The sequence below is a fragment of the Aquila chrysaetos genome, chromosome 19 (genome assembly GCF_900496995.4).
Source record: "Aquila chrysaetos chrysaetos chromosome 19, bAquChr1.4, whole genome shotgun sequence".
NCBI lineage: Eukaryota > Metazoa > Chordata > Aves > Accipitriformes > Accipitridae > Aquila > Aquila chrysaetos.
The window spans coordinates 1,845,799-1,861,341 of NC_044022.1; the positions used below are offsets into that span (position 1 = coordinate 1,845,799).

At 42.3% G+C, this 15,543-nt stretch overlaps 1 protein-coding gene across 5 annotated transcripts in view; it reads left to right on the top strand.

Annotated features, from left to right (window-relative positions):
* DCLK1 (doublecortin like kinase 1) overlaps positions 1 to 15,543 on the top strand; it is a 249,989-nt gene that overhangs the window by 170,013 nt on the left and 64,433 nt on the right. For 3 of the 5 annotated variants that reach the window (XM_030042331.2, XM_030042330.2, XM_030042333.1), the window contains exon 6: positions 13,966 to 14,060. In XM_030042331.2, coding sequence (XP_029898191.1) covers positions 13,966 to 14,060 — 95 coding nt within the window. Of the gene's footprint in view, positions 1 to 12,826; positions 13,031 to 13,965; positions 14,061 to 15,543 lie in introns of those variants that run through there. The other 2 variants (XM_041118428.1, XM_030042332.2) reach the window with 2 other exon arrangements.

Below are 15,543 nucleotides of genomic sequence, written 5' to 3' on the forward strand. Positions count from 1 at the left end.
TCATACTCTGGCATTACCATGGTTCAGTTTACTTTATTTTCCGTGCATGATTTTGGTGCCAATACCTAACGACTGACAAAAAGAGGTATTCTTTGTACTAGGAACTCAATAAGCACAATGCAGAAAGTAGTCCAAGTTACGCAGCATAGAGTCTGTGTCTGCAAAAGGTTGATTTCACAGTCTTTTTTTGTATTTTGTTTCTGAGGGAGCTAAGAGGCAGCAGTGAGGAAAGGATAGGTTAAAGACAATGAGGATATTGAGGAAAGGGGCGGGGGGGCAGGGCAAAGAAATAATGCAATTACAGATCTGAATGGGAGGTGCAAAGATAGCGGAGGAAGAAGTGAGTCAGAGTTGACCTAACAAGCCAGTGGTGCCTGCTGGAGAAGACACAGCAAAAAGCTTTAAGAAGTTCTGTCTGAAAGGCCTTGCTTTGGCTGCCTGTGCAGCTGCTCCCACTAAATAGTCTATGACTAGTTCCCCCCTACAGCTTTTTTCCCAAGCAAAACAAATAAATAAACAAAAAAGTGCATTAGATAATTTGCCAGCATTGGTGCCTGAAAGTACAACTAATACTTGGCGTGGGCCAGTTGAGTAGACCCAGTCCAGCATTTGCAGCATTGCTTGTGAATATGGATTTTGCAGGAGACAAACATTAGACCTGTCTGAAAGCCACCTCGCTCTCTCTGCCCTAAGTCTTCTGCCAACAGGGAAGCGAACGTCATACTGGGACCTGCAACCAGCACCGTAAGGTCTTTACGGGGAGGTGGTGATCAGAATGGCCCAGGTGCTCCTAGCTGGTTTCAAAGAGGGGAGGCACGGACCAGCTGGAACCATATTTTTCACATGAAGACTAAGCTGAGAAAAAAAGCATTCTTGCTCAGGGAAGGAGGAAAGAGGGAGAGACACAGTGAAAGACAGAGGTGTAGACGTGGGGAGCAGGGCTGGGAGGCAACGTGCCGCCTACACATCCTAAACCAGCTGAAGTTGAGAAACCTGAAAAGAGGTAATGGGAAGAAGTATCAATTGTGGGGAACAAGCCCAGAGTAGCTCTTTCTTAAACATGTATTAAATAGCTTTCTTTGTAGCTAGGTGGAACAGAGTTAAATCAAACTTTAGCAAGAGAGGCCCTGTTTGGTTTGTGAGTGTTATGGACTCTTTCTGTTTTTTTATAATGAATATTCATTTGGGAGTACAGGTAATGGACACTGAACTGTGTATATTCATTTCTATGTGAAATAACTGTCCTGCTATGCATAACAAATATTTCTGCCATGGGACTAGCAACATTTTTGCCATGTTGACTATGTGATACCTTGTTGGTTTTGGTCCTGAGAGAAAGTACTGTTTTTACTTAAACGTGCAGGAGAAGCGTAGGTGAGTAAATCTGAATTTCCTGCAGTTCAGTTTTAGAAGGGTCTGAGCAGAATACCATTACATGTTCAATCACTGCAAAAGGTCATGAATTTATTTTACAGCTTATGAAAAAACCCGATGTTTTCATTATGCCACAATAATAATTAATACATCATTAAATTTGTAATAAGAAAAGAAACAGTATAGGGGAAATACTGAAAATGCAAACCATTTTGGATCGTTCTGTGTTGATGACAGATTTACCCATCTTAAAAATATCTTACGTAAAAACAATAAATTTACAGAAAATAGGCACATACTAGTTTGTCAAAAGATGGTCCATGACCTTGTCTATTTGACGTCATCATTTGGACACTGTAATTAAGATTTTCATAGAGAAAGACATCGGGCAAAGCCCTACAAGAATGTATAGGATGCTTACAGAACAGTCTGTCAGCTGGTAGAAGCCTGGGTGAAGAACTGGCTGAAGGGCAGGGCTCAAAGGGTTGTAGGGAATGGGGCTGAATCTGGCTGGTGACCGGTCACCAGCGGTGTTCCTCAGGGCTTAATTCTAGGGCCAGTTCTGTTCAATATTTTTATCAATGATCCGGACGCAGGAGTTGAGTGCACCATTAGCAAGTTTTTGGTGATACCAAACTGGGAGGTGCTGCTGAGTCTCTCAAGTGACAAGAGGCTTTGCAGAGGGATCTAAATAGATTGGAGCATCGGGCAATCATCAATGGTGTGGAATTTAGCAAGTCCAAATCTCGCATTCTGCACCTGGGATGGGGTAACCCTGGGCATGAGTATAAACTGGGAGAGGAGTGGCTGGAGAGCAGCCCTGCAGAAAGGGACCTGGGGGTGCTGGTCGACAGCAGGCTCAGTAGGAGCCAGCGGTGTGTGCCCTGGCAGCCGAGAGGGCAAACCCCATCCTGGGGTGCTTCAAACAGCACAACCAGCCGGGCAAAAGGGGTGATGATCCCGCTGTATGCAGCGTTGGTGCGGCCTCGCCTTGAGTATTGTGTGCAGTTCTGGGCCCCACAGTTTAAGAAGGGTGTGAAGGTGCTCGCACGCATCCAGAGGAGGGCAACAAAGCTGGTGAAAGGGCTGGAAGGCATGTCCTGTGAGGAGCACCTAAGGACTTTGGGCTTGTCTAGCTTGGAGGAAAAGAGGCTGAGGGGTGACCTCATTGCTCTCTGCAGCCTCCTGAGGAGGGGACGTGGAGAGGGAGGTGCTGAGCTCTTCTCCCTGGGATCCAGTGCCAGGATGCATGCGAATGGTTCAAAGCTGCACCAGGGGAGGTTCAGACTGGACATTAGGAAGCATTTCTTTACCGAGGGAGTGGTCGGACACTGTGTGGTGGATTGATCCTGGCTGGACACCAAGTGCCCACCAAAGCGACTCTATCACTCCCCTCCTGAGCTGGGCAGGGGAGAGAAAAATGAAAAGGCTCCTGGGTTGAGATAAGAACAGGGAGATCACTCACCAATTACCATCATAGGCAAAAGAGACTCAACTTGGGGAAAATTAATTTAATTTATCACCAATCAAATCAGAGTAGGGTAATGAGAAATAAAACCAAATCTTAAAACACCTTCCCCCCACCCCTCCCTTCTTCCCAGGTTCAACTCCACTCCTGATTTTCTCCACCTCCTCCCCGCAGCAGCACAGGGGGATGGGGAATGGGGGTTGGGGTCAGTTCATCACACCTTGTCTCTGCCGCTCCTTCCTCCTCAGGGGGAGGACTCCTCACTCTTCCCCTGCTCCACTGCGGGGTCCTTCCCATGGGAGACAGTCCTTCACAAACTTCTCCAACGTGAGTCCTTCCCTCGGGCTGTGGTTCTTCATGAACTGCTCCAGCGTGGTCCCTTCCCTGGGCTGCAGTCCTTCAGGCACAGACTGCTCCAGCGTGTGTCCTCCACGGGTCCACAGGTCCTGCCAGGAGCCTGCTCCAGCGAGGGCTTCCCATGGGGTCACAGCCTCCTTCCGGCATCCCCCTGCTCCAGCATGGGGTCCTCTTCCCCGGGCTGCAGGTGGAGATCTGCTCCCCCGTGGACCTCCCTGGGCTGCAGGGGGACAGCCTGCCTCACCATGGTCTTCCCCACGGGCTGCAGGGGAATCTCTGCTCCGGCGCCTGGAGCATCTCCTCCCCCTCCTTCTGCACTGACCTGGGGGTCTGCAGGGCTGTTTCTCTCACGTATTCTCACTCCTCTCCTCAGCTGCTCTTCTGCAGCAGGTTTTTTCCCCTTCTTAAATATGTTATCCCACAGGCGCTACCACCGTCGCTGATGGGCTTGGCCTTGGCCAGTGTTGGGTCCAACTTGGAGCCAGCTGGCATTGGCTCTGTCGGACATGGGGGAAGCTTCTAGCAGCTTCTCACAGAAGCCACCCCTGTAGCTCCCACCACCACCAAAACTTTGCCACGCAAACCCAATACACACTGGAACAGGCTTCCTGGAGAGGTGGTCGATGCCCCAAGCCTGTCAGTGTTTAAGAGGCATTTGGGTAATGCCCTTGATAACTTGCTTTAACTTTTGGTCAGCAGTTGGACTATATGATTGTTGTAGGTCCCTTCCAACTGAAATATTGTATTCTATTCTATTCTGTTCTATTCTATTCTTGTTACAGCTTAAAAAGGATAAACAATTGAAAATGTTTCTAGAGAAGTTAATTTTAATGGGGACAATGGATCTGATTTGGCTGTCTGTACCTCTTGTGTTTGCTTTCTGCAAACAGTGAAGTCAAATTGTGTGAATGTTACAGGAAGCCTATTTCTAACCTTACATCCATGAGTATTTACATCAATATTACTTTCATAAAAGGAAGCAATATTGTACTAAGTGGGCACTCGCCCTCAAGAATTGTTTTTATATCATGTAAAACTAAAAGCAATCAATGAATAGATTTTAAAAATATGCAATTTGGTATTAGACAGTGCATGAAAAAAACAACAGTGGAAAGAAAAAGAAACACTAGACTCTCAGATGTTGTAAGACAAAACCCAAAGTTGTCCTATGAAATGCAGACAATATGTACAGATTTCACTATTCTGCCATTCAGTAGGCCTAAAAATACTGCCTATTTATTGGAATTATGTACCCGTGACAGTAGTAGAATAGAGAAATTGCCATCTAGTGCATGTAAGAGCAGATAATTTTTTCCATGTTGTCTACATTAAACATCTCAGTATTAGGGAGTCTCCTAAATGACTAGTGCATAATTGGAAGTTATGCTTTTGTTGTCATGTTGTTAGTGCTAAGCTTGTATATATGTATTTTTTTATTCTATGCTTTTAAACTGCTTTCAGTTCATCTTTAAACTACTGTTAGGATTTTCTCTTTCATTAGGGATAAACATAAAAAATACTCGAGGAGAACAGTAGATTCTTTGCTTAGATCAAAGGCAATACATACACATTCCAAAAATGAAAGGATGTATCATTTTGTGAAGAGTTGTACCATAAAAGAAAGTTGAGAAAAGTAGGGATAAAGGGCAGGCAGAAAGCATTATTGACAGTGTACCCTTGAGAAAAAGCTAAACGAGATGTAAGGAGAACAGCGTGTTGCTAATTAGAAAGAATCTGATTCCTCTTGTTTGATTCTTGCTGCGTTTTGAAAAGTCTGCGCATTCTTGCTACGCAAAAGGATCAGATGCCTGCGTCGGTCATCAATTGATGACCACATCAAGATAATATGTATGGATGACTACGTGGGTCAAAAAAGGAAAGTTGCATAGACAAAGAGGATGTGAAAAAAATTTAGAAATCTCAAAGTTGGATATTAAAACTGATAAAATTCTAAAATGAAGAGCTATCCTTGACTTACCCTTAATTCTCTACTGTATACATCTATAGTATGGTATAGCCTTTAATGTCAGTATTCAACATTAATTTTCTTCTCATCCAGCAAAGGATAGCTGATCGGGATTCATCATTTTTAGAGTTAATGAAGGTACAGTATTTGGGTCATTTCCCCATTGTTAGAGAAACAGATGTGTAAATGAGGCTAGGACATGCAGACAGTCTGCTTTGGTTTAACCACTTAAATACCACCCTCAGGAACTGTTTCCCTTCTTTGACACAGAATTTCAACTGGTAAGAATTAAGCCAAACTTTGGCTTGAACTAAATGTTTATAAATGCGGTGAAATCCACGAGTCCCTTGTTCTTTACAAATAGTGGTATGGGATGGTGAACTTTCCCAAATTCGTCCCAATAGCTTCTGAAGTTGCTTACAGAAATCAAAGGGGTTATTTGGGGGCATTGGTCAGTTTGTTTGTTTTCTTTAATGTCTATGTCTCATTTTCGCAATACCATTTTACCAAAACCGGTGCTTTGAAGATAAATTCAGTAATGTTAACAAATGATTTTTAGAGAAAATTCTGCTTGAAGACCCTCGCCCCTAACGCGTAGAGCGTTCTGTTTCAGTCTCGCCTTGTTGTGGTGGCCCTTGACTGTGTGCGGGAGCAGGCAAAGGGACCCCGAGCGTCCCCTCGCCGTGGCGAGCCCCCAGCCGCTGCTCTGGAGAACCGCTTCCCTCATCGTCTCACCTGGCGCTGGGGGCAAAGGGCTCCCAGTGACATTCCCAAGGGTCTTAGATAACCTTCACCTTGCCTGGAGATGCCTTTCCCCCTCCATTGCCTGTAAAGGCAGCATCTTTGGCGAGCCTGAAAGCCCCGTACAGAACCTGCCGTAACAACACCCTTGGGCTTTGCCACACGGCCACGGGAGTGACGGAGTGGGAACAACAGGATAAAAAATAGTATCCCAAGGCTCTGGGACATACTGCCACGGCAGCGTGGGGGAAAGGCTGGAGCTGCGAGTGGAAAGCAGGCTGCAGGGCTGCGGAGAAAGACCCTTAGCGATGCCAGAGGCCATACGAGTGCTCAGTGCCACACAGGTTCAGACCTGTACTCTGGTTAACCGAGGGCAAGGAAATATGTGTCAGTCCGTAAGGGAATGGGAGACGCACACTCCTTACCCTTTCTTGAGCTATACAGTCTACAGTGAGCAAAAAAGCTGCATCTGCTTTTACACCATTTCTTGACATATTTAAGAGGATTGTGTGCATTTCCAGAGGCGGTGGTCACCTTTCTTCTGTCCTTGCTTTGTCCTTTTATTTTGTTTTTCTTAACAGAGCATCTGCCTAATGTGCTTGTATTTTCCTGGTACTTTTTTCTTAAAAGAGTACATGCAAGCTAGGAAGATCTGTGGTAAGGGCTGACTTCTCCATTATTATATGTTTTGTTCAGTTTTTTATTTACATCTGACAGTGTTTCAAAACAATACCACAAGACAGAAATCTCGCTGCAGGAGGATTGCTTTCTGTTTTTTTACAAATGCATTTGAGGTATTGTCTGCTTCAAAATGCTTTCAGTCTAAATAGAGAAGAGAAGCAGGGAACAAGGCAAAGAAGAGAAGCAGAGAAAGGTAGCATGACCTCCCAGGCAGGCAGAGGGCTGAAGTCTAGTTCCAAGTGCAATAGGTAATCCTGCCTCTATTTAATTTTCCTGATGTCTTAAAGCCTGTAAAACACTTTGATGTTTTTTTGTTGGCATCAAATATTATTTGGAAAAGGACATCATAAAAGAGACGTTGAATTTAAGTGAGACTGGGTACCAGCCCATTGCTGGTGACTGAAAATTATGAATGTCTGATGGCTATTCAGTAGCTGTCGGCTTCTGTCCAGCTGTCAATTAACACCATTGGTGGCAGCCTTAGCACAGGTGAAGAGGTTACAGATTCGAAGAAAGCAGCGCTTACTCCTTCGTGATCATTATTTTTAATCAAATCAAGAGCAGCATGAGATGGCTGGAATTATTGTACCCTTGGTCCATTAAATTAAGAAAGGATAGTACATTCGGGTGAACTCTGTTTTAGCCTCTGAAATCCCAACTCTAATTTTCAGGACTTGCTCTCAACAAAACTAACTACTTTCTTTTTTTGCAGTTTGAGCACCTCCTTCAAAATTATTTCCTTCTCACTTCTCCTCCCATCTGAGCTATCTCCTCTTCCCCTCAAACTATCACCCAAAATATTTCAGATGCTTGAAATATTATTTGTAACAGCAATTCAGGTTTAGTGTTAAGAAGAGTTATTTAGGAGTTTCAGTTATTTGGTGCGACAAGTGTCTATTTCAAGAGTAACTGGGTTGATACGTACCTATTCTGAATGACAAAGGGAACATATGTGAAGGATGGATAGAGTAGGTCGTATTACCAAGGGCTGTGTACTTTTTTTTTAAATTGCACCTGGGCAAAGAAATTGTGAAACTGCATGTCAAACTAAAGCCTGATCAAAGCTGTAGATGTTCACTAAAGGAAAAAGAGGTTTAGGATATGGAAATTGGATCTTACTGAAGGCTTCTCTAGAGCAGATGCTTGTGCTTTTCTCAGCTAGTTAGAAAAAAAAAGGTAGATGTGTTCCTCCACAAGAAGATATGTTTTCTTTTAGTTTGATAGTTCATCCCTAGGCCGTTATCCAGAAACAACCCTTCTTCAGCCACCTGACTCAAGAAGGTCTTTTGGATCCCAAAGGAAGGAACATGATGTATCATATTGTCTGTGGCGAGGTCACATATTTTTATTCACACTGTTATAGGTACTCATCTGACAGATTTTGTAATAAATATGCTGAAGTGAAACTTTCCTGAAGCCAAGAGTACAAACCCATGGGAGTGATGGAGTCATCCTACAGACCCAGGGATTTCCAGATGATTTTTACTTTGATCCTGGCTTCCTTTTAATTTTTTATTTATGTTGTTTGTATTTGATACTAATCATTAAAAAATTAAGTTTTATCATTTTATAGCCTGTAACAAAAATCTAGAGTTAGTAAGAGAAATAGGTTTGGTTAGACTGAATAGTTTAATCCTCTTAAAGGATTAAAAAGTTAAACGCCGAATGAGGAAACATCCTCAGAGTTGGTACTCCATTCACACAGACTGATTTGAGAATCCTAGTCTTTCCAATTAGGCAAAACAGTTCAAAAGAGAGATTTTCATTAAATCTTACGTACATGTAGATGCTCTCTCGATTAGGTACTACATGAAATTAGCAGCCAAGATCATAGATATCAGCTGTACTCTGATGAAGTGCAGAGAAAAAAACAAGAGGCACTTACCCACCTTCTGAGGCTACAAAAAAAAAAAAAAACCAAAAAACTTGTGGATGCCAGAGAATTGTATTTTCAAGGAAAGCTCCTGTCTTCTGAGATGTCGGGCATGTCCGCAACGTCTACCTGTCTGCAGCACTTCCCTGCTTGACAGTGCAGAGGTGGCTGACTTCAGGTTGAGGTAGAAGGGCTGTCACAGTGGCCACTCCACGGAGATCAGCGTGGGCTGAGCGTCTGTGGGGCTTGTAGCCCCAGCTGAGCTCCGCACTGCTTGGGTCGCGTTGAGTGGCTACCACAGGTACCGAGGACTTGCAGGGACTCAGGTACTGGTGGCTGCTGGGGTGGGAATGTATGCCTGACCTGAAGGTGATCCTTTCTGCTGATGTTTCTAATCTGTTGATGAGGTGAAGGCTCCGTATGGGTCTGTGAAGCCTTGTCGTCAGTGGCAGAGAGATGTTCTTGTATCCACATAACTTCTTGACATAAACTCTAGAAAAGATCGAATGTAAAAAGGACAGTTTAGCACCAGTTAAAATAAATGCAGTACTGGTTATTTGGGATTTTTCCTCAACCAGTTGCATGCTAAGGAAGAACCTAGAAAGCCTTTACGGGGCAGTGATAATGAGGGTACTTGCTTAATGTGGTGCTCTGGACAAACTCTGTCTTTTGGAATGAAGACAAAAATGACAAGATCTATACAAGTAGGATACAAAAGTAGAAGCAACGAAAAGGCAAGGTATGGTTTGTTCCCTAACTACTTTGTAACTACTTAATCTTATTGAGACAAAAACATTGTTTCGGAAACGACAGTGACATATGACACGAGTAATTGAGACAAGGTCAAGTAGTGATCCCGCATCACCATTTTCTAGCTAGCAGTTGCTGAATATGGCCTACACATGTTGTTTGTGACTTCTGTAAAACATCTTTTAGTCTAGCCTGCCCTAGTCATGAGTAAGTTGTGGCTGCGAAAAAGCCTGCACCATTCCTTTCCCTTAGTCTCCTCTTTCCTCTTCACGCGTACTCTCGTGTTTGGCAAACCACTTTTGTAAACACACAGAGTCATCTTTACATGTTTATTATAGAGTACAAGATGCTAACACGTGACCAGGCAGTTTTATAGGATAGTATGATTTTAATACAGTGCAGTGGCATCGGCACCTTCTCAGACTGGCACTTGATACTTTAATTCAGCTTTTCTCACTTTCTGTTTTTATGACTTAATAAAAAGGTGCCCTATCAAAATTTATTTATTGGAATGCCATCAAAATACTTTTTATTTACAGCATTTTCACAAGTTTATAAATATCATCATATGAAAAACTATTTTGCATTTATCTCAGTGGATGACGGTATCCAGCTTTAGTGTTCTATTTTGTGAGGTTTTCTACCTTCATGTGTGTACCAGGTGCTGGAAAAACTAATACAAAGACAGGTTCTTGCCCTGTTATGCAGCCTCAGCAAGAGATGACAGTAAGGAAAGGAGTTCACAGCTAAGCAGTTGGAAAAGTCTGCTCAGAGAAGCCACAATACTTTTGTTATTGTTTTAGCTTTTTAATACGTATTTCACCTGTGAAATTTTGAACAGATAAATCTTTTTCATGAGACGATGGGAGGGCGCTGTGTGTTAAGCTGAAGTCTCTGACCCCTGCCATTTCATGAATAAAAAGTGACAAGAAACCTCTTGCCTCACTCAATAACATGATTAATCGCAACAGTGATTTACCAATTTCATATGTCTTTATCTACATCAAGATTCCCTGTAGGAACATGTGCTGTATCAGTCAGTGAGAAATGCAGTGGAGACACTGGACAGGAATGCAGTTTCCAGCCAGAATGCATGCCACCTAGAAATGGATTGTAGGGCAGTTTAGACTATATTCCTGTACTTATCAAGAACGCATTATTATTAAATATTATAGATTGTATTCACATATTTGTTGCCATGCTATCTGGTCATGAGTGGCATATGTAAGAATGGTGTCGTGATTGTAAGTGGAGTTCAGGAAGGGGGTCAGAATCAGTCCAGTCTCTTCCTGCTACACAGCACCTAATATCAGCCCTATTTGCAAATTCAGCATAACGACTCACAAGGAAGTAGAGTCAGAGGTGGAATGGGCAGCAAGCCATAAACAAGAAGATAAAAAAGGAGGGCCCCTGGAGTGGACTGGGGAATTATTAGGAATTACCATTTCTTCCCTGTTGTGATGTCTGTCTTAAGCATTACATTAATAATATCAGTAGTAATAATAATGTATATCTCTAGGTATGCAGAGCATCCAGGAGACAGACAACACGATGTGCACAGAGTTCATTCTGCCAGAACTTAAAGCCTAAGTAGAGATGTGGTAGAGGTGACATGACTTGTCTGATGTTGTGCAGATGCATATAGAGAGCTGGGAATGGAACCCACGTCACCCAAGTCCCTGTTCAGGTTGACTCTAACATAGACTCTGTACGGCCTTCAGTCATCAGAGTTTATTTAATGGAGTTCTGCGCTTGGAATAAAATCCACCAAAATTGGTAGGTGGGGAGAATTTTGATGATTTTGCTTCATCTCCAGCATATCCTAAACCTCTAGGTGCATGGGTTTGGCTTCATCTTGCCCAGCTTTAGAATTCTACATTGCAGTGCATGCTCTTAGTACATTGTTCATCAGGTCTGTTTGAGGTGGTTGCTTGGGGATGATACAACTCGTGCTATGACAGCAACTTGGTTAAAATAAGGTCTAGAAAATTACTTCAGATATAGAAGCCAATGCAACAGGTACCTAAAGACTAGTAAAAGGAATCTCATCCCCAGTGCTAATTGTCATCTCTAGACTTACCTAAACAGCTCTCCACAGGGAGACCTTGTAGGCTCACAAAAATCCTGGTATGTGTTTTAGGTACTTAGCACCTTTGTATTTCGGATGTGGGTAAGGAGGTGAGCAAACTCCACTTAAATTTCCTGAGGGCCTTGATGCATTAGTTGTACTCTTGATTTCAGATATTACAGACAGCCAACACAAGCACAACTATCATAATCTTCCTTTTTAAAAAATGCTACTGGGGAGAGCATTGGAGCTTAGCTTAAATGCTCTGGGTACTCTGGTGGTGGCAAGTGAGTAATTTTTAGGGTTTATAATACTTTGTTTTTTCATCTCAAATAGATACTCATCAACATGGTACATGTGGGAAATACATCATGAATCAAATACACTATTGCATCTGTTTGTCTGGTTCCACTTGGTAGCCTCAAGTCTTTGTCTTCAGGACAGAATAATTGCAATAGTAATTCTAAGAAAAACTCTTGTTGAAAGTTATGGGGAAGGAGTCAATCTATAAGGAACAGGAACCGGTGTCGAGTGCTACAAGGTTTATTAAAGTGTATCTGTTATCTTAAATTTTCTCATAATAATAAGACCGAAGAATATCTGCTTGGTTTAAAGAGAAGGCAGAGCACTAGGAGTCTTGAGGACTAGCTCCACGTGAATAGTAGTAGTTTATATTGGTTTCTAAATACTACCATATTTGTTTATAAGAAGCCCTTTAAAACTTTAGAAGTTTGAGATTCCAAAAAGCTCATTTTTAATGATTTCAGAAGTATTGATAATAAATTTGATTTTAGTCATTATGGGCCAGGCCTATGGGGTGTTTTGCTGAATACTCTATGAACTTTAGTGAATGTGTCCATATGCATGTGCCTTCCCGCACACACTTAGTACAACATTTGAATCAGTGCTGATATGTGCAAACCGTTGTCCTCTGTACAAAGAACTCGAAGCCTAGATGAGTGGAATGGTTTTCTAGAAAAGCAGCCTATTTAAATCCAATTAGTGTATCTTGTTGTTCCTATGGTTTTACAAATATAATGTACCTTTACCTTAAGCAATGCCTTGCACAAAGTGATGATGAGATTTGGTCACTCATAGCACCTAAGCACTATTAAGCGATCATTATTTATCATGCAGTGTAATGTGTTTTATTGTGGTGTGGTAGGTATACATGTTTCTTCCTTGTATTGCGCGGGCCCAGTATTAGCCAGTGAGAACAAAGTATTATGTAAAAAGTAAGGAAAATCTATTAAAAATGCCTCCTGTATTATCCAGAGGAATTAGCATTTGCTAGATTGCCAGTCAGCCAAGGTTTTACAAGAGTTATTGTCATTTTGATTTTCGGATGAGTCATTTGGTATATTGCCCCCAAAGGCACCTCATTATGATTCAGTGCACAGCATATAAAATTACTTAGGCTTTTGGGGCTCCATGGAAAGTGAGTGGGGGTTGCAGTGGCTCAGCGTTGTGAAGCAGCAGCATTATGCTTAATTGACACCTTTGATGTAGCCCTAAGACAGCACCTGCACCTCCCACTGCTGCTCTGAAGACGTCAGCCTTACGCAGAAAAGGCTTCTGCTTATGAATCCTGCATCGCGTTCAGCTCACTCTGTGAGCAGCCCCAGCTATCCTTAACTAATCCCATTGCTTCTCAGTTTGGCTACAGCTTGGCTTAGTACAGAGCAGGAATTTTGCTGCTTGCTATTATCAGGTTAAACAGTAAGATTTTGTCCATGTTAGAACTCATAGAAGGTAAGTCAAATGCCTTGTTGATATCCTAGTATGTAAATATTCTCCTCAGATTCAGAATCTGGGAATCTGATTGTCGGTTCTTTTTTTCCTGGTGCTGACAAATGTGGACTATGATATAACAGTTGCTTGTTTAAGAATATTTACATATATATGTGATACACGCTTTGTAGTGTTTCTATCAGTGCTTCAGCGTGAACTTTATTGATAGCCTCTCGTGTGATTACTTTGTAGTAGAATTCTGTCCTCTGCTGGTATTGTTTTGCTAATTTAGTGGATAATGTCACATGCATGCAAAAGATGCTTCTAAAATGATAGGCACCGACATAGATGAAGGAATTTACTTATTTGAGAAAGTGATGCCTTGCTGTAAGTCAGACTTCAGGTGTTAGGTCCAATTTATTTGCCTCTGGAAAGCTCTTCTGGGTTAAGTCTGAGGTGATGTTTGGGTCAGATAGTATTGCAAAAATCTTTTCAAGTGAATGAGTGAGGAACAGCAAGCAGCTGATTTGTTCTTGCGAGCACTACTGCTTTTTATTTTTGGTGGGTAGCATTTCAAGCCATAACTAAATGGAATGAAAAGCTTTACATATAGCAAGCGTCTGTTAAGGTTAGCAAAGCACCTTGCTCCCCATCACTTTCAAGCACTGGAACAATACAGTTTAAGAAAACATGATCATGTTCTCAGGCAGTAACTAAGCAGTCTTTTCTGGTTTGTTGATTATTTGCTCTGTATAAAAATTGGCTTCATGAGCCAAAACTCTGAGGAAACAGTTCTTTTGTGAATGACCTTATTTTTAAATTACCTTATGTTTAAAACATTAAGCAAAAGCAAATTAATCTGTTCAACAAAGAATGAAACAAAATATGTTTATTTAACTATTTCTTTGCTTTTAATAATGCCTTGTATTTATTTTTTCAATTTATTGCCCTTTTAGTGAATGGAACCCCTGGTAGCCAGCTTTCTACTCCCCGCTCTGGGAAGTCTCCAAGCCCATCTCCCACCAGCCCAGGAAGCCTACGGAAACAGAGGGTAAGGAAATAAGGAAACTGATTTCTGAGCGTGGCTGGGGAGAATCTGGCATAGCCATTATCCGATAGCCTTCTCCCCACTGATTCCTTGTGTGTAGAGTCCTAGGGTGGAAAAGCTTGGCTGCAGTCTTGTTGTGTTTGTACAACACTCTGAAGTGGAATACAACTGTTCTGTGTCTGTCAAAATGCTAAGTATGCTGGGAATTGGTTTATCCTTGAGGGGAAAACCAGGGGTATCTTCCTCCTTTTTTACAAAACTTTTTTTTTTATTTTAGTTTCTTTTCCCAAACTTTTCACAACTGGAAGGAAAAGTTCATGTTGTCAAAGACATTTTTTTGGTCTTAATAATGCCATGGGCATTACGTCACTTGCAAAACCTACCATCAGCTTTGATTTTGAAGCAAGGTGAAAGAATGCGCTGTGGAATTTAGCTGTGGATTAGCCATGATACCGTAGCCTTGTGAAGTGAAGATACTATCAGTACCAAGGCAGCAGGAGACTTGTCAGTCACTTTGCTGGACCAGAGTTGTTAGTAGCTGTAGGTTTCCCCTAATTATCACGTGTAGAGGAATCTACAATGTACCTAAGCATCCAGAATTGAGGTAGTACCTATGTTACCGCTGTAACCCTCTGACAAAATATTACTTGTTCAACCCAAAAGGCTCCACACGCTGATTTAATTAATTGTATCTATTCAAAAGCAATGGGACAGATGTCTATGTATCTTCTCTTCTGCTATTTTCTAAACTGTGAGTAGTTCTCTATGAAAGCTTCCCTAAGGCAGGACTCCCTATCTCAGACTCGTTTGTAAACACAGTTTGAACACATGCCTTTTCAGTTTTTAAATAAAGACATAATTTTTGTCTCTCAAAGTAAGGGGATTATGTACAAAATTGGCAGTGCTTGACTTTAGGGGCTGGTGCAGACCTGATTCTGCAGATATCCAGGTCAGGAATAGTGTAGCATGGCACGACTCCCTTCCAGCCTGCGTACCCTTCTTCATCTCCGTTGGATACCAGGGAGCTGAGGAATTGTGCTTGCCCAAGTCTTACCTCGGGCTGGGATACAGCCACGGGTTTCTGCCGTGACTTGTTTATAGATATGGAAGCTGACTGTGATCTCGCGGCAGAGAGACAGCCAGTGAGCGGCAGCTTGAAGCCTCAGGGTAGTGTCGTGGTTTTCATCATCTGGTACTTGGAGAGTAACGATGCAAGTTTCAGTTGGGTAGGCTGGTACTAAAATCTTCTTGAATGCAACGTCTTCCACACCTGTTTGTTCTTACTCTCAAAGCTTATTAATGAATCATTAATAAGTCACTGAAGAGGGAACAAAGAGTTTTCCAAATGAATTATACATCGGTGATGTAAGGGTGTCTGTTTAGATGGATGACATCAGTATACAGTGGATTCGTTTGCTGTAAGGCTGTCGTCTCTTGTCATTGGTAACTTTCCTAAACTTCCTTCCCCACCGCTGATGCTTCTCTC